The 27,435-nt window shown below is 43.4% G+C and overlaps 1 protein-coding gene across 1 annotated transcript in view; it reads left to right on the top strand.

Moving 5' to 3' along the window:
• Positions 1–1,128: 1,128 nt before the first annotated feature.
• LOC307227826 (uncharacterized protein) overlaps positions 1,129–27,435 on the top strand; it is a gene marked incomplete at its 3' end in the record, with an annotated part of 29,376 nt that continues 3,069 nt past the window's right edge. Inside the window, exons 1-16 of the mRNA XM_079997270.1 lie at positions 1,129–1,238; positions 2,075–2,206; positions 8,736–8,851; positions 10,046–10,220; positions 12,690–12,862; positions 13,441–13,575; positions 13,692–13,767; positions 17,033–17,177; positions 17,537–17,721; positions 18,996–19,112; positions 21,338–21,583; positions 24,286–24,372; positions 25,157–25,273; positions 25,975–26,090; positions 26,909–27,083; positions 27,176–27,348. Coding sequence (XP_079853396.1) covers positions 1,145–1,238; positions 2,075–2,206; positions 8,736–8,851; positions 10,046–10,220; positions 12,690–12,862; positions 13,441–13,575; positions 13,692–13,767; positions 17,033–17,177; positions 17,537–17,721; positions 18,996–19,112; positions 21,338–21,583; positions 24,286–24,372; positions 25,157–25,273; positions 25,975–26,090; positions 26,909–27,083; positions 27,176–27,348 — 2,262 coding nt within the window. The 5' untranslated portion in view covers positions 1,129–1,144. The remainder of the gene's footprint in view (positions 1,239–2,074; positions 2,207–8,735; positions 8,852–10,045; positions 10,221–12,689; positions 12,863–13,440; positions 13,576–13,691; positions 13,768–17,032; positions 17,178–17,536; positions 17,722–18,995; positions 19,113–21,337; positions 21,584–24,285; positions 24,373–25,156; positions 25,274–25,974; positions 26,091–26,908; positions 27,084–27,175; positions 27,349–27,435) is intronic.

A 27,435-nucleotide genomic window follows, 5' to 3' on the forward strand; every position in this document is an offset into this window, starting at 1 on the left:
CCTTCTACACACACATAAACTTTTGTGTGAGTGTGTTTAACCCCCCCCCCCCACCACCCCAAAAAAAAGGAGACGTTTTGATTCTGCCGGCGGTCTCCACTACCTCACAGAGGAAAAATGCTCTCCGCTCTTTAATTCCCACAGAGAAACAGACGAGTTGACTTGGTGAAAGAAGGAAAATATTGGGGTCTTTCAAATGCAAAAAGAAAATGGGAGGGTGGGGGTAAATGGAAATAAAAGCATCTTCCTAACATGAAAAGCAGAGCACATCATGACCCAATCATCTTATTCCGCAGAATACATTGTACCCCCTTGTCTCTCTCTCTCTCTCTCTCTCTCTCTCTCTCTCTCTCTCTCTCTCTCCCTCTCCCTCTTCCTCTCCCTCTAGACGGTTTTCCAAGGGGGAGAGCAATGGAAAAAGAAACCATCGTGATTTGCACTGTGATGAATGCCAACACAAATCGGGAAGCCCATTTATTTCTCCTGGTTAAATCAACTTCAGGATGTAAAAGAATAAAAAATAAGACTACACCGGTGCATTGGCTATACATCAAACAGCCACTCAAGTTTCCTTCAAAAACTATTATTTCATGGTAAAACCGTCCAAATTGGAGGGGAAAAAGGAAATGAACGGCAACCGTTTAAAACAATAAAAGAAGTTTGTGTTTTCAGTCGAGGGGCTCCGGTTTCTCACTATGTTCTTGTGTGGTCCCGCTTTCTGTCTCATTTCCTACATCTCCATTCTCGCTCCTGCCCTTGCTCTTCCTCACTCTCTAACCCTTAATTTCTCCCGCTCTTGACTCCCCCTCCTCTCTCTCTCCGTCCCAATCTGTTCTGCTCTCTCTCTCTCTCTCTCTCTCTCTCTCTCTTGCTCTTCTCCTTTTGTGTGGCTCTTAGCCTATGAGCAGGCGTGGGCCCTTCCTCATAACACACCCCAGCAGGGATCTTAAATAGGCTGGGCAGGAGGTCTTAGCAGCCACACTCTCTCTCTCTCTCTCTCTCTCTCTCTCTCTCTCTCTCTCTCTCTCTCTCTCTTCTCTCTCCCTCTCTTATCCTGCCATCCTGTCATCTCGTCTCCGTCCGCCTGTCATCCTAAAGCGGCAGTAGTGAAGGCTCCAAAGTTCCAAGGCCGCTGGGGTTAGGGATGCAGGAGCCGCGCTCTAGGGCCCCCAGGCTCATGCTCTTCCTGCTGGGACCTGTGCTGCTGTCATGGTGTAGGGCCGCTGGGCAAAGCCAAGGTGAGGGGAGATGAATTGCAAGGTTGTGCTGTTACTGTTATTTTGTGATGAGGGAAGGCAGACAGACATGTGGAGGGAAACTCAGACTCCAAGGGGTTTGGTTGGTGGTGGTGAGTCAGCGGTGGATTGCTTACACTGGAAAAAGGTGTATGTGAATGTGTGTGTTGTTTGTGTGTATTTGTGTATGTTTGTGGAGCAGAAACAGGGCTTGGGCGCCACAAATCCTCAAACTCATCCGTGGTTTATGAGTAAATAAGTCTTGAGAAAAGACGTTTGTGAAGTATGTCAAGTCTTGACTCCCATGAATCCCATCATGCTCTGCCTGTTGCTATAAAGTTCCAGTTATGTTTGTTGGACTGCTTTGTGTTCTTGTTTTATGTTGTTGTTTTTGTTGTTGTGTTTGATTTTGTTGTTGATGTTATTGTGCGGCTGGAGGGACGTGGCATCAAGGTGTCTTTTTTGTCGTGTTTTTCATCTCATGTTGACAGTTTATGGCGTAAACCACCTTTCTCTCGCAGCTTTGTCTTGCCCGAGGTCTGTGGTTCAAAGTTTAAGAATGCGAGAGAGAGACATGAGCACGTGTATGTGAGAATGGAGACACATGTACGCACATATGCAAATTGAACTCATACATGGATGTAGATGCATGTATACTATTGAATTGCTACCATAACCTTGTCCCTTTAATACCCTCCTTTTGTGTGTGTGTGTGTGTGTGTGTGTGTGTGTGTGTGTGTGTGTGTGTGTGTGTGTGTGTGTGTGTGTGTGTGTGTGTGTGTGTGTGTGTGTGTGTGTGTGTGTGTGTGTGTGTGTGTGCAAACCCGTTTGCTTCCAAGGATCAGCACTACACGAGCTTGAACACGATCCAGCCTATTGGGATGCCCAAGCCAGGGAAACTCTGGGTGCTGCGCTGAAGCTGCGCCCCAGGATGCACAGGGCCAAGAACCTCATCCTGTTCCTGGGCGATGGTAGGTGAAGTGCTAAAAACACTGAGCTGAACTTAAAGAACAAAATATGAAAATGGAGGAGAAAAACAGCAAATTTCGAGAAGCCTTCCCTCGTCCTACCTCTCAGGTAAAGAGGTAGAAATCCTCATCAAACCGTTTCCAGAAGCCGTCTTTTCTCTCGCATCACCAAGTGCAAAGACTTTTTATGACAATTAGCTACCATCTGGATAAGATTTACTTTGAAAACATTTTGGCATGATTGTTGTCAATACAGGGCAGTAAATTTCTGACGAGTGCGGTTTGAGAGCGGAGTTTGACGTGGGAGCCGTTTCAAAGAGCGGAGAGTTTTTTTCTTGTAGTGCCAGAGTCTCTGCACTTGATCAGATGTGCTTGGATGGGTGGGTGGTGGTGGCCGAGATTTCACGCCGCGTTACTCTGATAGTTTTTTTTTAACACTGGGATATCAAAGATGTCATAGGAGCTCAACAAAGTGGGAGGGGTTTCTTCAGGTAAACAAATTGTTTGTTTTTCAATCAAAGCCAGTCAGGAAACTAAGCTATTGACCAGAATCAATGATAAAATTTGATCATGGATTGTGTAGGATGTATTAGTTTTGCTCAATGTAGGGATATGTATGAATAAAATGCAATATGACATTTTGTCTATATACTGAATAGAGAGCCGGAGCAGCAAAGCCCCTGCCACAAAACTTAAATCACATAACTTTTGTTTAAGAGCATTTAATTTGTCCGAGTCAAACATGTATTTTAAATACTATGTTAATATGTGTTTTCATGCTATACACAGGCTTTTGTACACAGGTTTTCCTATATTACATTTTGGTACAAATTACGTACTGTAATGCAGTACGCAAGTAAACACTCATTAAAGTGACTTACAATAGATATATTACACTGGCAGAGTCACTGAATTTTGTTTTCCAATTATTGTGAACAGTCTTTTAGGGACTCTCCTGTTCTTGACTCATGGTTGAATGGGTTTCATAGGAACAACAAACCTCGATTCCAGCCGTTCCCAACCTTTTTCGGGCTCTCGGCACACTTGAAAATCTCGAAAGTGTTGGCGGCCCACATCCGACCAGAAGTAATAAGGGAGCCAAACAGTGCGTTCTCGGAGGACGTGTATTTTAACAATCATATGCATTCTCATACATACAGTGCAGTAGTTAAACAAAAAAAGAGGTGGGTTAAAACTCACGACTCACGCCAGCGCTGATAAAACAAACAATACCAGGAGCACATTAATATGAACTCACCTCATGAGGAGGCTGATGTTGCATGGCAGACACCAAATGCTTGATGTCGGGCTTAAGGGACGACAGTCTCAGGTGAAGATCTGGATCAACATTCAGTTTATTCCCCTATTTCGTCTTCAATGCCACAAGCCGGAAAAGCCAGTCTCACAGACATACGTCCTCGGGAAAGGCATCAGAAATCGCACAGCTCTGTTGGACAGATTGGCATTTGGGTTCTCGGTGCCCATACATGACGTTTCGATGACTTTCTTCTCACCCTGACACTCCTTGAGTTTATTATCGAAAAATTCAAGCGGCTTGGACATGTCCTGTTGGTGTTTAGTCTCGGTGACGGTGCAGTTTACATGGCTTCAGAGCTTCGTTGGATAAAATCTTGGAACACACCCCGCACAGCGGTAACGGTTCGTTACCGCTCCCAATCCCAGTGATAAATATTCAGCGCCATACTTTCTTTGCTTGTGGTTGATGTACCAATGGCTTCTTTCCTTTTCAGTGTGCCTGATGCTAGCCAATCATCCATTTTGATTATCACCTCAAGTTCAAAAATGTACAGGTGCACGTCGATCGTGGTCCGGCTTGGACATAGTACGCCCGAACATAAGTTCCTATCTATCAGTGATGATGCATTTTTGAAGGTTTTACAGAAAAAATACAATGGAATTATTATTTTTTTTACATTTAAAAAAGGTTTTGTTTTTTTTTAACCTGTGCTGTCAGCATGCTGGGCATACAACACAGAGTATCTGTATGCCATTGCATCCAGGACAGAGTTAGTCTGCAAGTGGAGTTCAAGTTCTCATCCTGCAATGCAACTCTTTATTCATTCTTAAATCATCAAGAACTGCTGCAATAACTCTGTCCTGTGGACGACCTGTAGAATGACAAGAGCACAGTTTTTGGTTATGGAGAACCACCACCAACCCCCCTCTTTGGAGAACTATTTATCATGTTTGGGTCGATAAACAACTGATCACTTACTCTAAGAGGGGGAGAATCACCACTGGTGAGACAAATAAACACAGAAACAAACAACATTTACACAAAAACATAAACACTGGATGACAACATGTATTGAAAAACAGTGAATAAGGTCCAGGAAAACTGGAACTACAACTGGTCACGTGGCCTCTTCCTGTCATAATTATGGCAGCAAATGAGGGAGAAAAGGAGAGGAATGTAACCAGGAGGGTGCTGGGGTGCACTTGAAGCAGGTGTGATGGTGTGTGTGTGTGTGTGTGTGTGTGTGTGTGTGTGCGTGTGTGCGTGCGTGTGTGTGTGTGTGTGTGTGTGTGTGTGTGTGTGTGTGTGTGATGTCCACCTGTGAGTGTTCATGACTTATCCCCGTTGGTACTGGTGTAGAAGGTCGGTAATATGCCAGGGCGCCTCCAAGCAGCGGAAGGGGCCCCAAAGCCCCCCCGAACTCTGCAGCCCTGTAGACACCCTACGGCTGCAGGAAAGCCCTGAGTACCCTGCCCTGCGGCCACAGAAGACCCCCGGGCCCCCAGAGAAGCCAGAGGGCCGTGGAGCAACCCCCACGCCCAGCTCCGAGGAGCATGACCCAGTCCCAGGGAGCACGAGTAGACACCGCACCCCAGGGGCACACACATACAACCAACCCCCAGGTGCAGGCACAAGACGCAGCCACCGGCACTGAACCCCGGCCATGGGCGCAAGGCACGGATCGCAGGCCCGGATCCCGGCCCCACGGCGACAGACCAACAGACCCGATCCAGGGGCGCAGCAGGCCGGGGAGCAACCACGCAGACCTCCTCCCCCCGGACCCAACCGTGCCCCAGTGCGCCCACCTCCCCTACCGGGTGGCAGCCAACCTTCAGCGATCAGCCAAGGGCGCAGAGCGATTCGCATTGTGCCTCCGCCATGTCGGGCAGCTCTGCATCCCCATCGGGTCCCTGGTCAGCCTCCAGCCACCGAGCATGCAGACTACAGAACAGAGGGCGGCAGATGGCACCCCCACCCACAGCCCGACCCCCCAGTGACGAGCGCACCGAGAGCAGCAGAGGGCAGGTACCCCGGCAGCCCGGTGTGACGACAGGAGACCGCCCCCCACGAAGGAGGCCACATTGTCAGCCCCGCGCCGAGCACAGGCAGCCAGGTTCAGGACCCTAGTTGACAGGACCAGACGGAACACCTAACCAGCCCAGGCACGACGGGCCACCCCCCCCAACGGGACGCAGACCACGAGACCCGAACCAGCAACCCACACCCCCCGCCCCCAACCCAAGCCCAGAACCCACAACCATGGCCCGAACCAACACACGGAGGCCAGCTGCAGGTCCACGGGAGCACGTCCCCCCCCCACCCCAGTGGACAGGCCAGCTCAACTCAGGTAAAGGAGCGGGCGCCACCACCCAGACCACCTAACTCCCCCGTGGGGCCCTGGGATCCCCTAAGAACACAGACCCACGCACCACCGATGTCCCCAGAGCTGCCCGGGCGTCCACCCATCCGCAGAGCCCCGGCAGACCAGGAGACCCCCACATGCTCCAAGGCACAATGACATTGCACTGACTTAGGAAGACTCAAGTATTAAATGATGGAGTTATGTCGATTATAAAACTAGCCCATATTTCATTAAATGAATCAACATTGTTTTTGGATATTGCCAATAGTTTTTCCATCGAGATGTAATCTGTTAATAACTACAACCATTGGGATGTGTGAGATTATCTCTATTTTTCCAATTGAGTAATATTGTTTTCTTGGCAATTGTTAAGGCGATCAAAATGGGTTGGTGGTGTTTCATTGGTGGGTCGACTGAGGAGAGGTCACTGAGAAGACATATAGATGGGGAGACTGGAATGCTGCAATCCAGAAGGGTTGATAGCTCCTTGGTGATATTGGTCCAGAATGCTAGGATAGGTGGGCAGAGCCAGAAGGCATGAAAGTAATCATCTCTGGTATCAAGGGAACAGTGAGAGCAAATGTCTTCATCCACAAAACCCATTTTGAACATTTTGTGTTCCGTGATATGGGCTCTGTGCAAAATCTTATATTGGATGAGTTGCATTTTGGAGTTGTGGGTCATAGAAAAGGTGTTGCAAATAAGCTTCTACAGGTTGATATTGGTGGGGACAGCAAGGTCTCTTTCCCATTTCATTGTAGGTAAAGAAAAGGTGTCATGTTTTTATCAAAGTTTGTTTATTCTGGAAAAGGGATTTTTCAAGAGACCGATATGAGTGAGATGTTGTTGCGATAAATGGGTTTTTAAAGCAATTATGTTTCCTTGCACAGAGCCCATATCAATCATTTCAGGTGGTTGTAGGATGTTGTTCGTCAATTTGATTTTAACTTTTAGAGACTGCTGTAATTGAAGGAATTGAAGTAAGTGTGGCCACCGATATTATACCTTTGGGTTAAGGTTGGGAAGGATATGAGCAAATTGTTTTCAAAAATGTGTTCCAGATGAGAAATTCCTTGTCTTTTCCAAGACCTAAAGATTATTGGTCTGTTTTTAACCAGGAAATCTGGGTTGTGCCTGATTGGCGTGAATTTGTTTGGAGATAGAGTGTGACCACTGGGTTTGAGGAATTTCCACCAGGCTGACGAATTGTTGCGATAAATGGGTTTTTAAAGCAATTATGTTTCCTTATAGATTCAGTAAGGAATGGGAGATTGGATAATGATAACTCCTGACATTCTGAATTTTCAATGTCTCGCCATCCATGGGCCAATTGTTGCTCTGGTTGTAACCATTTAATTATAAATTGAAGATGGTTTGCTAGATAGAGTATCTAAGGTTTGGGGCTGCCAGGCCTTTGTTTTTCTGTAGTGTTGCTAGTTTAATTCTCGGTTTCTTGTAATTCCAATAAAATCTGTTGACTATTGAGTCTAGAGTATTAAACCAATGAACCGTTGGTTGCACTGGGGTCATTGAAAATAGAGTTTATTTTTGGAAATATATTAATTTTCACTGCTGCTATCCCACCAATTAGTGAGATGGGCAGGTTGTTCCATCGAATGAGGTCTTCTTCAATGCATTTGAGCAATGGAGTGAAGTTAAGGGTAAACAAATCTGATAGATTGGTGGAGATATCAATGCCAAAGTATCTAATATTACCCGTTGTGATGTTTAAGTGAACTTTCAAGGTTGCAGCATTACAGTCCCCCCTGCTGAGTGGTAAGACTGTGGTTTTAGTCCAATTTATTAAATAGTCTGAGATAGCTGAGAATTTAGATATAAGATTGAACGCCTCCGTTAACGATAATATTGGGTTCCGTATGTACCTCAAGATATCTCCATACAAACTGATTTTGTGAACAGAGTTTCCTGTTTGTATGCCTACAATATTAAAGTTTTGACGGATGGCCGCCGCAAGGGGTTTATTAAAGATGGCGAATAGTAAAGGGGAGAACGGCCATCCTTGTTTTGTGCCGCGTTGTAGAGTGAAAAGCTGTGAAGTGTAACCATTGGTTATGACAGAAGCAGATGGAGAGTTGTAGAGGATTCTGATCCATTGAATGAGTGACTCTCCAAAGCCAAATTTGTTGAGGATTGAAAATAGATATGTCCAATTGACTCTGTCAAATGGTTTTCGGCATCCAAAGAGGCAATAATAGTATTAAAGTTGTTCCTTTGAGATATGCTGATTAGACTGAATAAACGACGCATATTGCTGGATGAGTGTCTGCCTTTGACAAAGGCTGTTTGGTCTGGGCGAATTTTAAATGTAATTACTTTTTAAATTCTGTTGGTTAGTGGCCAGAAGTGTTTATAAAATTACCCGGGGTAGCCATCTGATCCAGGTGATTTATTTTTGGGCATAGAGAAGAGCGCTTTCCTGAGTTCTTCAAGAGTAAGTGATTGATCTAAGGTGGTAGCCTGCTCCGTCAAAAGTTTAGGAAGGTCAATATCATCAAGGAATGAGTGAATGTTTGATATATTCGATTCATTATCCAAGTGATATAGGTTAATATAAAAGTCACTAAATATGTTATTGATGTATTGCGGGAAGTATGTTATTCTACCCTGTAAATCTTTGATGGCTTTAATAAGTGTTTTTTCTCGATCACGTTTCAATTGATTGGCAAGAAATGTATCTGATTTGTCATTGAATTCAAAATAATTTGCTCAATTTTTCCCCAATAAAATTGATGTGTTTTGCCCATGATTTGGTGGCCCACTTGCAATACCCTCACAGCCGACTGGCCCATAGGTTGGGAATTGCTGCTGTATTCTTTAAGTTATACCAGGTATTATAAAGCTACAGAACCGGTGTTGGATCCTCACTTGTCACTCATGTGAACGACCGGCAGGAATGGGCGTGTCCACAGTGACGGCGGCTCGGATCCTGAAAGGCCAGATGGAGGGAAAGAGTGGAGAGGAGACGGTGCTGGCCATGGACACCTTCCCATACCTGGCTCTGTCTAAGGTGGGTCAACAGGTCTCTGCACTGAGGGAAATGGACAAAGGCAATGGGAGACGCTGACATGCTTGCTAGAGAGAGAGAGAGAGAGGGGGAGAGAGAGAGAGAGCGAGAGAGAGAGAGAGAGAGAGAGAGAGAGAGATCATTGGTTTCTAAGCTTGTGAGAATGTATGTGTGTGTGCAAATTAGAGAGAGAGAGAGTCCAGGAGAAAAGCACTTCTTCTTCATAATAACACTTTGGAGTCTGGGTGGATCACCAGTCAAGGCGTCTGTCCACATTCAAATGCTTTGTTTTCTTGGCAAGTTTGGTCTTGAGTCATTCCACGTCAGGTCCAAGACTCCCGAAAAAGTGGGGGGATTAGCTCAATCATTTTTTCAAATAAAAATGCTGACACCGTGGCGTTGGTAGAAATGCTGAAAATGAAATTTTAATATAGACTACAAAAAAAGATTGGTGTCAGGGGAACCCATTAAAAAAAATTTGAACGCATGCGAACGCAGGAACGTGACCTTACGCAACTCTTTGCTAACATACCATATGCATGTTTTGGGGCCCTGCCTGAGTCATAAACGGCTAGTCCACAAGGGGGCACCAAATCTCTCCATCATCTGTATCGTCATACAGATGGGCGTACGCCCAAATGACGGTATTTCCACGAAATTCTTATTTTCTGCTTCTGGCATTTCAGTTCATGTTTACCCGGACACGGTTGGTGCTTCAGTTGTGGAATTTATGGAGTCATATTGCTATTAGGCGCCTCTAGGAGCTAATCACGCGTCACGCATCATGAGTTTACGTAGAATTTGAACGCACGTTTGCTACGCATGAACACGAGAAACGCCCCTTGCGCTCCTTTTTATGAAGTTGCGTGCGTTGCCTGGCGTGGAGTATGTGACCTGCCTTATCGTACAGTCATGATGTCTTGACATTTCACTGCATATATGTATGAAAGTATGTTTATGTATGTGACTCTTGAATCTTGAATCTTGAATCTTATACATCAGATAAGAACTTCTGAATGGAAACATAAAATAATTAATGCAGATTACCAGAATACCTCCATTTTTGTGTACTTTAAAAATCTTTGAGGAATTAGGGCACAAGAAAATGAAAGATAAAAAAAGAAAAGTAAAACTTTAGTGGCTCTCTCTCTGATAGGTAGTTCCATCATATATTTAGTCTTCTACCGCTCTTCCCAGACGTACAGTGTGGACAAGCAGGTGGCGGACAGCGCAAGCACGGCGACAGCGTACCACTGCGGCGTGAAGGCCAACGCCAAGACAGTCGGCCTCAGTGCCAAGGCCGTGGCCTATGAGTGCAACAGCACGTTTGGCAACGAGGTGTTCTCCACACTGCGACGCGCCAAAGCACAAGGTAGGATCCACACACTCCAACGACACACATATCACTACCCAGGTGTATGGACAGGAGGAGATTGGGGTTTTTATAAGTCAAATTGATGTTATGTTGTTCATGTTATGTTATGTTGGGTTACAAACACATGGTTCGGTGCAGAAACCGATGTAACAAGGAAGCATTGCTAATTCCATATTGGTTATTAAAAATCAATGAACTGAATCATCCAGCCTTCCTCAGTCATAAAAATACTTCTATGCGAGCCAGAGGACTTGAACCGGCAGCTCTTCAGATTACAGGGTTCCCTCATCCTCTGAAATATAAAACATTGAGGGGCAAATTCACAAAGAATGGATTGTCAAAGTTTCAACAAGATGCTTTAGGAGTGCATTTTGAAGTGCCGGTGTTTGTGAATTGGAAGTTTTTTGCAACGAGGCTCATTTACATAGTAGGAGGACAATTTTGTATCAAATGTGTGAATAATACATAATTTAAATATGCGCAAATAGCACCGTGCACCAAGAAGCTATTTGCGTGGCAGCGCAGTTAGCAGTCCATTTCACCGTTTGGATTGGATTAGATTGGATTGCATTCAACTTTATTGCCACTGCACAAACAACAAGTACTGAGACGACAAAATGCAGTTTAGCATCTAACCAGAAATGCAAGACAAGCAGTAAAGTGCAGCTTATGTACAGTATAAAATATAAGTAGATTAATATTATATAAATCGAGTTAACAGTGGTGAGTGTGGCTATACTAAATGTACAGTATGAACAGAATTAACAGTATTGACAAGATGAATATGAATGTACTAAAATATATACAGTATGAGCAGTTCTTATAGAATGATGAGGAGTATTAACAGTATTTACAGAATGGATATGGATGCACTAAAGTGTACACATTAAGAGTGGTATTAGCAGTATTATCAGAGTGGATATGAATATGCTACAATATGTACAGTATGTGCAGATTGACATAAGTATAGCTGGTTGTATAAATATGAATGCCTCCCGGAGGGGAGGACGAGGACAAACAGCCTGTGACTGGGGTGAGAGGTGTCTCTGGCCATGCTGCGCACACTCCGCAGGCACCACTTGTGCTGGAGAGCCTCAATCGTGGGGCGTGGAGTGCCGGTGATGCATTGGGCAATTTTCACCATCCTCTGCAGTGCTTTCCGGTCCGCAGCAGTACAGTTGCCGTACAAGACTGAGAGGCAGTTGGTGAGGATGCTCTCGATGGTGCAGCGGTAGAAGATCACCAGGATCTGTGGAGCCAAGTGGGCTTTCTTCAGTCTCCTCAGGAAGAAGAGATGCTGGTGAGGGTGGAGGTGTTGAGGGCCCAAGAGAGGTCATCAGAGATGTGGACACCCAGAGACCCGAAGCTGGTGACACACTCAACCTCCATCCCCTGTTGATATGGATGGGGGTGTGTGTGGCACCTTTAATCTTCCAAGTCCACTATGAGCTCCATGGTCTTCTTGATATTTAGGGCCAGATTGTTGTAGGGGCAGCACGGCGCCAGGTGCTGGACCTCCTCCTTGTAGGCTGTCTCATCGTTGTTGTCGATGAGGCCAACCACCGTTGTGTTTGTCGCAAACTTCATAATGGTGTTGGAGCCATGTACAGGAGCGCAGTCGTGGGTGAAGAGGTAGTAGAGCAGAGGACTCAGTACACAGCCCTGTGGGACGCCGGTGGTCAGGCTAAGGGTTGAGGAGGTGAGGTCACCTAATCTAACGTGCTGGGGTCTGTTGGTTAAGAAGTCTAGTATCAGGTTGCAGAGGGAGGGGTTGATGTTGAGGTCACCTAGTTTGGCGACCAGTCTGGAGGGGATGATGGTGTTGAATGCTGAGCTGAAGTTGATGAACAGCATTTTCACATAGGTGTTGTCCAGGTGGGAGAGGGTGGAGATTAGTGCCTTGGAGATGGCGTCCTCTGTGTTCCTGTTCTGGCGGTAGGCAAATTGGACGGGGTCCAGTGTGGGAGGTAGGCAGGATTTGAGGTGAGCCATGACCAGCCTCTCGAAGCACTTCATGATGGTAGGGGTGAGTGCAACAAGGGTGAATTAATTTAGGCTCGCTGCAAAGCTGTTTTTTGATACCGGCCCAATGATGGTGGATTTGAAGCATATGGGGACAGCTGCTTGGGCCAATGACTGCTCGTAGATGTCACTCAGGACCTCATCAAATCAAAAAGTACAAAAGGAACTTTTCTTATCTCACAGTGTAATGTGTCCCAACCATATACAGCACGTAATGCGAATAAAATGATCTGATAAGAAAGCACTATCAGCTGCATGGGTTATAGTCCAAAACACACTGAGCTGACTCGAACCTGCTACCGTTCCACTGATGCTGTAACTACACTGTTTTTGTGTGTGTGTGTGTGTGTGTGTGTGTGTGTGTGTGTGTGTGTGTGTGTGTGTGTGTGTGTGTGTGTGTGTGTGTGTGTGTGTGTGTGTGTGTGTGTGTGTGTGTGTGTGCAGGTAAGTCTGTGGGCATAGTGACCACCACCCGCGTGCAGCATGCCTCTCCGGCCGCGGCCTACGCCCACTCCGTCAGCCGCAGCTGGTACAGCGACGCTGACTTACCGGCCAGCGCCCGGCGGCAGGGCTGCATAGACATCGCCACCCAGATGGTCTCCAACGTGGACATTGACGTAAAATTACCTTCTATTGTTTCTTTCCAGACATTTTTTTGCTCATAGGAGACCCAAATAGGAGTGAATAATGTCAGAATAAAATTATGGTTTTCAGTAGGTTTCTTACTTTACTGCCCATGTTGAGTTCACAAGTTTAAATTATCGCTATTAATCTCTTAAATTAAATTAAATTACTTCTGCTTATACTTTATGTGCAAGTAAATATAATAATTCTGACTGTAAGTATATAATGTATTCATAGAGTTAATACTATGATGTTTTTATACAGTCCTTTTCTAATCCGTCGATTGACTATTTACTGTATATATCAAATACTATATATAAGATGAAAAATTCCAAAAAGACATTTCATGTTCAGGTTTCTTTTACTTACTGAAACTGGAAAGCATGATTTGGCAAGATCCATATACTGTATGTTGTTGATACACTCACCAACATAATGTGTAATGATCGCCACATTGACTCGACTTATATTCTAATATTCTGATACTTGTCTAATTATGTGATGATGCTAATATTATACTGGCTCTTCTAATATTCTAATATTCTGAACTTGGTCTTACGTTGTGTATCAGGTCATCCTGGGTGGAGGAAGGATGTACATGACCCCCAAAGGCACCCCCGACCCCGAGTACCCCACCTCAAACTCACGAAAAGGCGACCGCAGGGACAAGAAGAGCCTCATCGACGTGTGGTTAAAAGCCAAACCCGTAGGATTCTATTTTCTAATATCATACTGTGCTGTATATATATTTCTAAATAACGTCTTTTAACATGCACGGTAGAACGTGAAGAGACATCTGGTGTTGTCCGGTTTGTGTTTCAGAAAAAGAAGTCACACTACATTTGGCACAGGAAGCAGTTTGATGAGATCAATGTAAAAACTACTGACCGCCTCATGGGTTGGTATTTATTTTATTCAGGTTTATTTATGTCATGTATAGACACTTTTTTTTTTTTACTTCAGTATGCACATAAATCATTTTGGAATTGGGTGGTATTTTTGTTCAACCAAATAAAAGTTTAAGCTTCAACCAGGGTGGGACACAACTTTGTCCCCAACCCGATACTGCACCAAAAAAGGGGGGCCAAATTGGAGGAAAGATTTGGTAACATTTGACAAAATTACAAGCAACATTAAAACATTTAAACATTTGCTTACTTGGTATAACAAAGATTAGATGAATAAGAAAGGTTGGAGGTTTCACAGTATATACTGTATAATAATAATAATAATAATAATAATAATAATAATAATAATAATAATAATAAATATAGCTGAAGGCAGCAATACACAGGGTCCAGTTTAGTCGTTTTGGGTGTGTTTTACAATTTCCTTGGTTCTCTGAAATGCAGCACGATTTTCTTGTTCGATATTTTTTTTTTTATGCGACTGACCTTGACGACTGTATTTTTGAACAATGGCTTATTTATTGTCTTCGATTTTCAGTGGTATTTCTGTGGGTGGTAATTACCCACAGAAATATCACTGAAATGCCAAATTGCACAGCTTCTATTTTTCCAATGCCTCCTTGGACGGATATTTTCTTATTCTTTCTTCCATTAATCCAGCAAAGTAATGTGGACCACAAATTTAAAATATCAATCGAACAGATCTACTGACATATACCAGGTAAGAAGCTACATAAATACACACGTACAGTGGGGCCAAAAAGTATTTAGTTAGCCACCAATTGTGCAAGTTCTTCCACTTAAGAAGATGAGAGAGGCCTGTTATTTTCATCATGGGTCTACCTCAACTATGAGAGACAAAATGAGAAAAAAAATCCAGAAAATCACATTGTCTGATTTTTAAAGAATTTATTTGCAAATTATGGTGGAAAATAAGTATTTGGTCAATAACAAAAGTTTATCTCAATACTTTGTTATATACCCTTTGTTTGCAATGACAGAGGTCAAACGTTTTCTGTAAGTCTTCACAAGGTTTTCACACACTGTTGCTGGTATTTTGGCCCATTCCTCCATGCAGATCTCCTCTAGAGCAGTGATGTTTTGGGGCTGTCGCTCAGCAACACGGACCTTCAATTCCCTCCAAAGATTTTCTATGGGGTTGAGATCTGGAGACTGGCTAGGCCACTCCAGGACCTTGAAATGCTTCTCACGAAGCCACTCCTTCGTTGCCCGGGCGGTGTGTTTGGGATCATTGTCATGCTGAAAGACCCAGCCACGTTTCATCTTCAATGCCCTTGCTGATGGAAGGAGGTTTTCACTCAAAATCTCACGATACATGGCCCCATTCAATCTTTCCTTTACACGGATCAGTCGTCCTGGTCCCTTTGCAGAAAAACAGCCCTAAAGCATGATGTTTCCACCCCCATGCTTCACAGTAGGTATGGTGTTCTTTGGATGCAACTCAGCTTTCTTTCTCCTCCAAACACGACAAGTTGAGTTTTTACCAAAAAGTTCTATTTTGGTTTCATCTGACCATATGACATTCTCCCAATCCTCTTCTGGATCATCCAAATGCTCTCTAGCAAACTTCAGACGGGCCTGGACATGTACTGGCTTAACAGGGGGACACGTCTGGCACTGCAGGATTTGAGTCCCTGGCGGCGTAGTGTGTTACTGATGGTAGCCTTTGTTACTTTGGTCCCAGCTCTCTGCAGGTCATTCACTAGGTCCCCCCGTGTGGTTCTGGGATGTTTGCTCACCCTTCTTGTGATCATTTTGACCCCACGGGGTGAGATCTTGCGTGGAGCCCCAGATCGAGGGAGATTATCAGTGGTCTTGTATGTCTTCCATTTTCTAATAATTGCTCCCACAGTTGATTTCTTCACAACAAGCTGCTTACCTATTGCAGATTCAGTCTTCCCAGCCTGGTGCAGGTCTACAATTTTATTTCTGGTGTCCTTTGACAGCTTTTGGTCTTGGCCATAGTGGAGTTTGGAGTGTGACTGTTTGAGGTTGTGGACAGGAGTCTTTTATACTGATAACGAGTTCAAACAGGTGCCATTTATACAGGTAACGAGTGGAGGACAGAGGAGCCTCTTAAAGAAAAAGTTACAGGTCTGTGAAAGCCAGAAATCTTGCTTGTTTGTAGGTGACCAAATACTTATTTTACAGAGGAATTTACCAATTAATTCATTAAAAATCCTACAATGTGATTTCCTGGATTCTTTCCCCCCATTCTGTCTCTCATAGTCGAAGTGTACCTATGATGAAAATTACAGGACTCTCTCATCTTTTTCAGTGGGAGAACTTGCACAATTGGTGGCTGACTAAATACTTTTTTGCCCCACTGTAAATCGATGGTTTGGTAACTTCTAAAGACTACAGAGCGATTCAACTCTGCACGCTGGACACGGTCCAACTGAATATTCTCACTCCGAATCTGTACATTTATTGTGAATAATATGATGACGTGATAAAGCGTTTCACTGTAAATATCATCTCGTTCAATTTCGAATGAGACCTGTGACGTGTCAGTTAACCAGAAATACCGTTTTTTCACTAATATCTGCTCTGTATGTGGATCAATTTGGATTAACCGTTTTTTTCCAGCTTGCGCCAAAGTACGTCTTCCAGATAGTTTTACCTGGGTTGGACATTTTTCGGACTGGCTCGTCTGTGTAAAAATCGTAAAATTTTTGGTCGGATCTTCGCTGCTCCCTATGTGGATCGAGTTGGATGAAACTTCAATTAAGAGGTCTTTGTGACAGCGCGGTTCAAACAAAAAAAAAACCTGTTCGTGTGTTATGCCGAAGTTTGTTTTCCCGATGGTTTCAGGCTTCAAATTTAGAGAATTTTTCCTCTTACAATAACACGTGGGCTGGACCCCTTTACTAATAATAATAACCTTTATTTGTGTAGCGTCTTTCATACATGACATGCAACTAACAGTACTTTACATTGGAATAAGGCCATCAAATAGTAACAATAACAGCAAAGGAAACAAGCAAAATGCATTTAATACAAAGTTGAATAATTCACACGTGACCATGATGCTGTCATCTGCTTTGTATTTCCATGTTCACTTGGATTGGACGGTTTTCTCTAAAAGCCAATAACGTCACATCCGATCATATTCACCGCTCAATGTCACTTAAGGCTTTCCAAGGCCGTCTTTCTTGCCTATAAATCTCTCTCTCTCTCTCTCTCTCTCTCTCTCTCTCTCCCTCTCTCTCCTCTTTTTCCTTCCCCTTCTAGGTCTGTTTGAGCCAAAGGACATGAGGTTTGAGGTTTTCCGGAACAGTACGCGTGACCCTTCCATTGTGGAGATGACAGAGAAGGCCATTCAGATCCTCAGCAAGAACCCAAAGGGCTTTTTCCTGTTTGTGGAAGATGAGTTTCAGTGGGGTTGGAAGGAAAAAGACTGACAGTTGTATGCTCACAGTTGGAAGAGATGTAAAATAAGTTATTTGGAGACAATGTTGCTTAGAAAACCCACAGACCATGCCAAATGTAACCTCTTTGTTTAAGGCGTTGCCTTACTGTAGCACAGGGACATAGTGAACCAAATTAAATACGTCAAAATATATCTACTTTATGCTCAAACTGTGAGTGCAAAATTATGCCACACACGAAGCGAACCTTTTACTGTACATTTCCTTGTGCATAATGACCCTCATGGAAGTGTCCACATCTGGTTTTACTCTCTGGATTCCTGTCAAATATATGCTCACTGTCTCCTTTTTTTTTTTTACGGGGGAGGATTGATCACGGTCACCATGACGGCATTGCCAAGCTGGCGCTGACGGAGGCTGTGATGTTCGACCAGGCCGTGCACCGCGCCTCACGGCTCACTAGGGAGTCCGACACGCTCACCGTGGTGACAGCGGACCATTCCCACGTCTTCACCTTCGGCGGGAACACCCCCCGAGGAAACCCCATCTTTGGTACGACCCAGGATGTTTATCTACATTGACGAAGAGACCTCACTCATGTGAGGGAGATGCATCATCTGCCTGTATCAGAGGACTGTATTCATGGAAGATTAATATACTGCAGGTCTCTAAGGTTCCCAAATCAAGGTTTTTGAAATATTGTTTCGATAAAAATACCACTCAGATTATGCATTCTAGCCATTCTAACCTGCCTCTTAATCCACCGTGTTCCTGTTGTTCTGTTTAAGTGGGTGGAGGCCCCCTGCTGAGGTCCCGACTTCTGTGAGCCAAAAGGGTTTCACCACAAATTCTGGGTTGTGTGAGCCAATGGTGTTTGAGCTTCACTTTCGGGTTCCGTTGTATATAGCCAGTAAACTTTCACTGATTTCACCTTATCAGTCCACCAAAATCAGTTTCTGATGTGGGAGGTGAGAAATAAGCATCTAGCATCAAGAATCTAGCTGCTGAATCTTCACTTATATTAGATCTACAAGGGCAAATTTAAAAGTTTGTTCTGTCTTTCATGCGTCACCGCACAGCGACGCCACACACAGGGATTTTTTTGTTTTATGTAAAGGTCAGAAAATACAATCAAATAAATACATCTACAATACAACACAGCAGAATTATTTTTCAAATAATTACATTTCCACCATCTGCTGTTTCTTCACAAACGGTTTGTGTTACTTCCTCCTCTCTTTAAAAAGATTTGTGCTGGTCTGTAAGCCAACAGAGCACTTCCCAGCAGTGCTTGTTATTTTCCAGCCGTGGATGGAGTTACTCAGATGGGGTCTTCTCTCATTATGATGTGGGCCCTTTGATGTAGGAAGGGATCGCAGATCTGGGTGCGTTGTTTCAGTACAATTTTAAAATCCAATTTGAATGACAAATTTAAATAAAGGTAATAAAATATAATACTAAATAGTTTTGAATCATTGGATTATCTGTCTTGGATTACTCCAAGCAATATTCAAATAATAGTATTAAGCAGTAGTAGTAATAGTTTATGACCCTTTTCACTGGATTCAGTATCATTCCTTAACAAATTATTTTATGTCAGGAGTAAAACCAACAAAACAAAAACACACATTTTCAGTGGATAACTTAAGGCCAAGCCAAACGGCATCGATGAAGAACAAAAAGGAAATAGAGTAGGACGGACAACAAGGAAATCAATCATACAAAGGTCATTGTCTCCATGCTACCCCTGTATGAATGTGAATGTGAATGGAAGGTCCGCTCGTTGTAAACACATCTTGGTGTCCCTTTTGTTTGTGATTATTCAGGTCTCGCACCCAAGAAGGCCGACGACAAGATGCCGTTCACGAGCATCCTGTACGCCAACGGGCCGGGCTACGTGCACGTCAACGGGACGAGGGCAAACATCACGCTGGTGGATTACTGTGAGGACCCGCTAATGCCTCTCAGATGTGTGCGCTTTGTGGGGATATGCCTGTTTATTTACATGATGTAAGCTCGTTGCGCTTCACAAATGATGTTTTTCTGGGTGGAAGCATGAGTGAAATACAGACGTTTGGGGTTTTTAGGACAATGAGTCGATTCCACTTCACTCATGCGCCGCCATGTGCGGAGGTTGATTTATTGTCCATTTTGGGTTTTGTTTTTCTCCACGGAACATTGGACACTGATGACCCTCGTCCTTCCACTCTTGTTTGGCGCCATTTGCTTTAGTTGTGGGATGTGTGTGTGTGTGTGTGTGTGTGTGTGTGTGTGTGTGTGTGTGTGTGTGTGTGTGTGTGTGTGTGTGTGTGTGTGTGTGTGTGTGTGTGTGTGTGTGTGTGTGTGTGTGTGTGTGTGTGTGTGTGTGAGAGAGAAGCCAGACATAGTTGACTTCCTTGCCGGGGGGAGGTTTGGTTTAAGAAACATTATTTTGCTCTTTCGTGGTACAATGCAACCGACTGGATCATTAGAAAGACCAAATTAATCCCAAAAATGACAAAAGAAACAACGATTTTCAACCATCATTCTAGGTTAGCATACTAGGTTGGCATTCTAGGTTGGCATTAGCGTAGCTCAAATCCAGGGAGTAAACGGTGATATGTTGTCAACCCAATTTATTAACCCTGGTGTTTTGAGGATGGCATCGCTATTTTTCAAGTTACATCTAATGTTGGTTGGCAAAATGTTAGTTTCCATCATTTATAATTACAGCACAGCGCAACCATGCTAAACAGAGACTTAGAAGACCGATCTGCTGTAGCTTCTCTCCGACCAAATCTAAAAAAGTTAAATCCACTTTTCAAAAATTGACAACTTGTATTATAGTCCTATGTGCAATATTTTGTTTTAAAACTTTTTTTTCAATTGCCACAGTACATCCAAAAAGTTAGGTTGGCTGCAGCGGGTTGCCAGAAAGAAGCGAAACAACTCCCCGTTTCTAGTCTCTTACATTAGTGCAGATGTATGCAATAGAGCTGATTTGCAAAGGGCAAAAAATAAAACCCTGAAAAACCTGATGGAATGCACAATTTGCGACTAAGAACATACATTACACCGATCAGTGTAATTAGTGTAATCACTGATATTGTGTAGCTCCCCCTCATGCTGCCAAAACAGCTCTGACCCATGGAGGCATGGACTCCACAAGACCTCTGAAGGTGTCCTGTGGTATCTGGCACCAAGACGTCAGCAGCAGATCCTTTAAGTCCTGGAAGTTGTGAGGTGGGGCCTTCATGGATTGGACTTGTTGTTCCAGCACATCCCACAGATGCTCCAACAGATCGGACCCTAACCCCGACCACCCACATGGTGTAGAAGAAAACGTGAATCATCAGACCAGGCCACCTTCTTCCATTGCTCCATTGTCCAGTGCTGATGCTCACGTGTCCATTGTAGGTGCTTTCAGAGGTGGACAGGGGTCAACATGGACACAGTGACTGGTCTGCAGCTACACAGCCCATACGCAGCAAGCTGAGATGCACTGTGTGTTTTGACACCTTTCTATTACTGTATAGCAGTATCAACTTTTTCACCAATTTTTGCTACAGTAGCTCTTCTGTGGGATCGGACCAGACGGGCTTGACTTAGCTTCCCATGTGCATCAATGAGCCCATGACCCTGTCACCAGTTCACCGGTTGTCCTTCCTTGGACCACTTTTGATAGGTACTAACCACTGCATACAGGGAACACCCCACAAGACCTGTCCTTTTGGAGATGCTCTGACCCAGTCGTCTAGTCAACACTATTTGGCTCTTGTCACTCAGATCTTTAGGCTTGCCCATTTTTCCTTCTTCCAAAACATCAGCTTTAAGAACTGACTGTTCACTTGTCGGCTAATATATCCCACCCCTTGACAGGTGCCATTGGAACAAGATGAACAATGTTATTCACTTCACCTGTCAGTGGTTTTAATGTTTTGCTGATCGGTGTGTGAAGACTGTCTGACTGCAGTAGGTTCCAGGTGTAATCTGAAGAGGTCTTCAGCCTGCAACGAAAGATGGGGAGCGATTCAGCCGTCCTTGATTTAATTGTGTGCTTTAAACTCTTTGTAAAATGTATTATTATATAATATAATTATTTATTTATTTTTTAACTACATCTCCTTTTTATTTTTGGACGAATACCTTTAAACGAACCCCTAAACCCCTCTCTGCCGCCCCCCTGCAGACGACGAGGAGTACATGCAGCAGGCCGCCGTCCCCCTGGACGCAGAGACCCACGGTGGGGAGGACGTGGCCATCTACGCTAAAGGCCCCATGGCGCACCTGTTCCACGGGGTGAAGGAGCAGAACTACGTGGCCCACGTCATGGCCTACGCTGCCTGCCTGGAGCCCTACAGGGACTGCCCGCCCCACGTGCACGCCTCCGCCACCCACGTGCACGCTCTCTCGGCTCTGCTTCTGGGACTGTCCGGCCTCCAATGGCTGCTGCTCAAATGAACACACACACACACACACACATACACACACACACACACACACACACACATACACAAGCAATGAAACTGGTGTCAAAACAAATACACACAAAGCAAAGACACATACCGGTAAACTGGCATTTGCATGCACACATGCATTCTCACAATCTTAGAAAACCAAAGTGCCGATATGAACTCTCCTCTGTCTCTCTCTCTGTCTCTCTCTCTCTCTCATTACCGTGGCACTAGGAGCATATGTTTTCAATATTTTAAGAGCATTGGGATGTCAGTGGGCGCCCTCTTCTCAGAGCTGATAAAGTACTGTAGAATTAGATAAGGAGGCTTTATGACTCAGAAGGACTCTCGGGTGATGAAACCTAATCACCTGTTACAATCAGCCACTGCAACTAATTCTTATCTCATGGGTCACGGTCAGTGAAGTAAAACAGGAATCACTGATTGTCACAGTTTACTGTGCCATCGTGTCGCTTCCACACAGGAGATATTTCAGAGGCCCGAGACACTTTGCACTGAACAACAATTCACATTTTCCATTTTATTTTTCACTGTTTAAACGGCACAACTTAGGCTCCAAGAAATCAGAAGGTGTATTGATGAATGATCAATTGGAAGAGACAATTGATGAAGCCACTCCCTGTCGCAGGAGGGGCTAATCTTTGACCTTCTGGGTATGAGACTCGGTGCCAGCCAGCTGCGCCAAGTGGTTGAAAAGTCATAAGTCATAGAGACATGGTCCCCAATTGACGCTAATGCAACTTCTCTCCAGGCAAAACAAACAAATGTAAATCTCCTTTTTCAGAAAATGGAAAACTTGAATTACACTACCATATGGCTAGTCGGAAGTGACAGTTGCCAGTCGGAAGTGACACGACTTCCTGTTTTTGGTTTGATTTTAGTGCGCATGTATGCGATAGAGCTGATTTGCGGAAGGGCAAAAGAGTCAATAAACTCTGATAAACCTGATGGAAAGCACAATTTGCGACCAAGTATAAAGACTGTCTGACGATATTGTGACGGTGAAATTGAGGATTTAGACAGAAACACAGTTAGAATTGGGGTAAAAAGGAGTTATCAACCAAAAGACACTTGTTTCTTTTGTTGTTGTAGCACCACATTAAATGAGATTTGAATGGAAGCTAGTGCTCGCTGAGAGATACTATACCTCTGGAGTGGAGGAGGAAAAACGTCGCTTTTGACCTCATAGGTTCCAAATAGCTTTCCTTATGATTGATGTTGTTGGGCATGCAATCTGTTTGAATGGTCCTACATGAATGTATTTTGTAAGCAAATATTATTATTGTATTTTTATATTATGTTTCTAAAAATGTTAATTATGTACAAAATGATTACAATAAAAAAACCATCCAGACATATATCTTGTGTCATGCTTCAAACCCATGCAGTACAATGCAAACACAAAAAATAAATAATTGATAAAAATATATCTAAAAATAAATAAAGACATTAAAATAACATAATGATTATTTTCAAAACAAATTAACAAAGAACGTGATACAGTCTTTAGATTACAATTGGTCATTGCAACAAAATCTGAAATAATAAAACACAATCCTGGAAAACAGTTTGTTGGCTGTCCAACACATAGAATCTGAAAATGGATAGCTCGCTCTTTCTCGTCGACCGTGTGGTGAGTGTGTGTGAGAGAGAGAGAGAGAGAGAGAGAGAGAGAGAGAGAGAGAGAGAAAGATTCATGACACAGCACATTATTTTTGATGCAGCATGTGTCTTTATCACATTAAAAGTCCCAAGTGTCCAAAACACTAACATTAAACATTAAACAACAACTTTGAGTCACTTTGACAGAGCCCTCAAAGGTCGTTCATCTCTTGACCAAGAACAATGTACAAACACAAAAATTTGAATTTACAGCATGATCGAAACATATTTTTGTATTTATGTATTTATATTTGTCTTGCGATCTAATAATGTCACATGTATTCCTCATTGGAACACCTACACAAATTTATCACGAGGTGGGCAACCATGCAATGACCCCTAGTACACCTTGTTTGTTTCTTAATCACACCAAGAAACGTTTTTGATCCAAAGTTAATTTCTAATCACAGGCTAATTTCACTCGACCAGTCAGAGGTTTTAATGCTGCAATATATCATAACAGGTTACCATAAATTACTGAGATATCACTGAGCTAATCAGTGACCAGGTATATTTTTATAGGGGCTATTACACAGGCTAATGTAGAGTTTGTAAATGAGGATTCCCGAATGCAGTTCAACCGATCATGGACTCATTAGTAATACTGTTAAGATTAAAGAAGATGAATGAGTACAAAGTTTTATACTGTGCATTTAGCTCCTCATACATAGTACACTGCGCATTGCTTTATTTTATATTTAAATTCTGTTCATTTCATTGTAAATTCTATCCTGTAAATTTCTTGAGCTTGTCTATTACTTATTTTCATTGAGTATATATACAGTATAAGTAGTTACTCTTTCTGTAAGCACCATTGAACTACTGTGTGTGTGTGTGTGTGTGTGTGTGTGTGTGTGTGTGTGTGTGGGTGTGTGGGTGTGTGGTAAGGTGTGTAGGGTTACTCTACTTGCCCTTTGCTCGAGGACATGGTTATATATTGAATTTAACGCCAGCTTACCTGACATTGAACAATATTCTGATGTCAATAACTTACATCTAGCCGGCACCATGGCTCATCCACATCACCTCCTTCTCACTGGATTGATATTGTTTATCTCCATGGACTGGACCTCTTCTATCATTCCTGGTAAGACCTTGATACTTGTGGCTGCTATATCAAAATATATATATAATAATAATAATAATACAAAATTTTAAATGTAATGAAAAAAGAATAGAGAATAGAAAAAATTAAAAATTAAAATTTATGGAAAATATAAAAAAATTATAGAATAAAGATATAAAAATAGAATAGAGAATATAATAGAAAAATAGAGAATATAAAAGCAGATTAAAAAAAGACAGAAACATGCTCATGTGAGGGATAATCATAAATCAGGGTTTTAAATTAGTTTCAAGGGACTCCATCCGATAAAAAATATCCATCAGCGCCAAAAATTTCCAATGAATCAATATAAAGAAAGACTGTTCAACTATAAATTTGAATCAATGATCTTCCTGCGTGATCATGCTTAAGTTTCCAGAGGTTTAAAAAGTGAGATTTCAGAAACAAATCAAAGAGCTAGCCATCACATAAAAGAACCATCGAAAAAAGGTTGTTGTTTTTTTTAACAGAATTTTAATGTTTTATTTGTCAAATGCACTGTGACAATATTATGACATCGAAAATTGGGATACGGGACTGAATATTGTAATAAAACTCTGGAAAATCTCTCAAGGTTTTTTCAATCATTAAAGAAGAAAATCCAAGTATCGGAACAAAGTAACGTTGAGCCCAATGCTGGAAAGTGGTTCACAAGACACCTGCAATGTAATTGCAAGATCAAATAGGCAAAATATAGCCATGCATGATGGAATGAACACCAGGGAGATGGTAACTCTGACACCGCCTGACCACGGCTTCTCCGCAGAGGAAGAGCTGCACCCCGTCTACTGGAACAACAAGGCCAAGCAGGCGCTGCAGGCCGCCTTGGAGGTCAAGCCCAACCTCCACAAAGCCAAAAACCTCATCCTGTTCCTGGGAGACGGTGAGTCTGGGAAAAGGCAAGAGGCTCTGGGTGGTATTTACAGGTTGTTTTTACTGTTCTTCTTATCTCAACATAAGTTAAGATAAGACTTGGGGGGGGGGGGGGGTATTCTTTAGTTTTTCCAACCCTAAAACTTTTCATTTTCTTTTTACAATATGGTATAAGACCATTCATATTTTGGTGAAATTATAAATTGCCAATAATCTATTTTCTTTACATAATACATAGTTAAGCATAATTAAATAAACAGCATATTGAATTTAATCACTGTTCTGCTGCTCAATGAATTGATCGTTTGATTCATCGTTTTAGCCCTCAGCGCAATACAATGGCTTATAGAACAAAGCTACTATTGGTACAGAACAACAAAAGCCTGCAGACAAAATTTGAACTTTCCAAAAACTTATGAAAGACAACCAATCAACAAATTAGAGTTAACAATAACTTTACAATCAAAGGCGGCTTCTTGGAGCTTGGTTTCTTTAAAATTCCTATTGGAGAAAGGAAAACTCCTGCAAAGTCCGACATGTTTCGTATTTGCCAATCATGAAGAAGTGAAACAAGGACTTATATACAGCGGCCTCTCATCAACTCCCCTCGCATCGTGGCCACACATGAGCGGTCGCAAGGTCCAGTGGCCTTGCCTTCGCTTAGTAGTGCTAGGTTAACCCTATCTAACGTGCACCTCCTCCTTGTTGAAGGCATGGGAATACCCACGGTGACGGCCGCCCGGATCCTGAAGGGTCAGATGGCCGGGAAGAACGGAGAGGAGACAAGCCTAGCCATGGACACCTTCCCTCACCTGGCATTATCTAAGGTCCTGGTCCTTCCTCTCTGAACTATGATACACCTTCTACGCACAGGATGAAAATGAATATAAATGAGGCGTAGCTTGCAGAGCTAGTTATGTCAGACAACTGGACAGCGCCACATGCGTCCACGCCCTAATATGGGCGGTCCTATTTTAGTAGCCAATCTCTCTTGCCCGGCCTGCTTTGCTGCCTGCTTGCTTCTGAGCTCCCTCCACCTCCCCTGCATCCACCTGTTGGGCTCTGTTCTTCTATCCAATTGGCGGGATTCAAGCTCATCACTCCAATATTTTCAGCTATCTAAGCATCCCTATGTTTTCTGTACACCTCACCGGGAGTAATGAGCAGTAGAGCCCAGAGGCCAAACTCAAACGATGCAAAAAAAAATAAAGATCATTTTAAAGTAAATCTAAGAGTTGTCTGTCAGAAATATTAATACACTGTAAAAAAAAAAAAAAAAAAGGTTGTTTCTTTTTCATGTGCCTAACTTGGAACAACACAGATTTATAGTCGTTTTTAATACCACATGTGATTTGGAAATGAACTCATAATTAAAATCAGCTTATTGTACAGATTTTACAGTTTATTTTACAAGATTGATGCAACAATATGTTGATAATGATTCCACTATCATACCATACCATATCGCCCCAGGTATGACTTCATATAGAAATTGAAAAACAAAGTTAAAATAATTGTCATTTATCAGTACTCCCAGAGCAGACCTGAATGCCGAGTCACAGCCATGCACCTACTGCCAACATGGCCAGGGGAGATTATTCCTGCCTTGCAGTTTAGTTAAACTGTGTGTTTCTGTTCCCCGCAGACGTACAACGTGGACGAGCAGACGCCAGACAGCGCAGGCACGGCCACGGCTTACTTGTGTGGCGTCAAAGCCAACTACGGCACCTTGGGCGTCTCCGCCTCGACCCCGAGGAACAAATGTAGCGCCACCGCCGGCAACGAGGTCCAGTCCATCCTCCACCGCGCCAAGATGGCAGGTACCCGTCATTTCTACGGGTTTACAACGTGGCGGTCATCCAAGCAATCGTTCTTTCGGCTTGAGCATTCTCTGTCGTCTGATTTGCTACAGGGAAATCCGTGGGCATCGTCACCACGGCCCGGGTGCAGCACGCCTCCCCCGGTGCATCCTACGCCCACACCGCCAACCGAGGGTGGTACGCTGACTCTGACCTCTCGCCTGAGGCTGTTCAAAATGGGTGCCGGGACATTGCGTTCCAGCTGATAACCAACACAGAGATAAATGTAAGACAATGTCGGAAGACTATGGTTGTGGGTTGTTATACTTATAGTCATGCCAATGTTTGAAAAAAACACCATTGAAAGTAGTTG

Source organism: Zeus faber, assembly GCF_960531495.2.
Source record: "Zeus faber genome assembly, chromosome: 1".
NCBI classification, from domain to species: domain Eukaryota; kingdom Metazoa; phylum Chordata; class Actinopteri; order Zeiformes; family Zeidae; genus Zeus; species Zeus faber.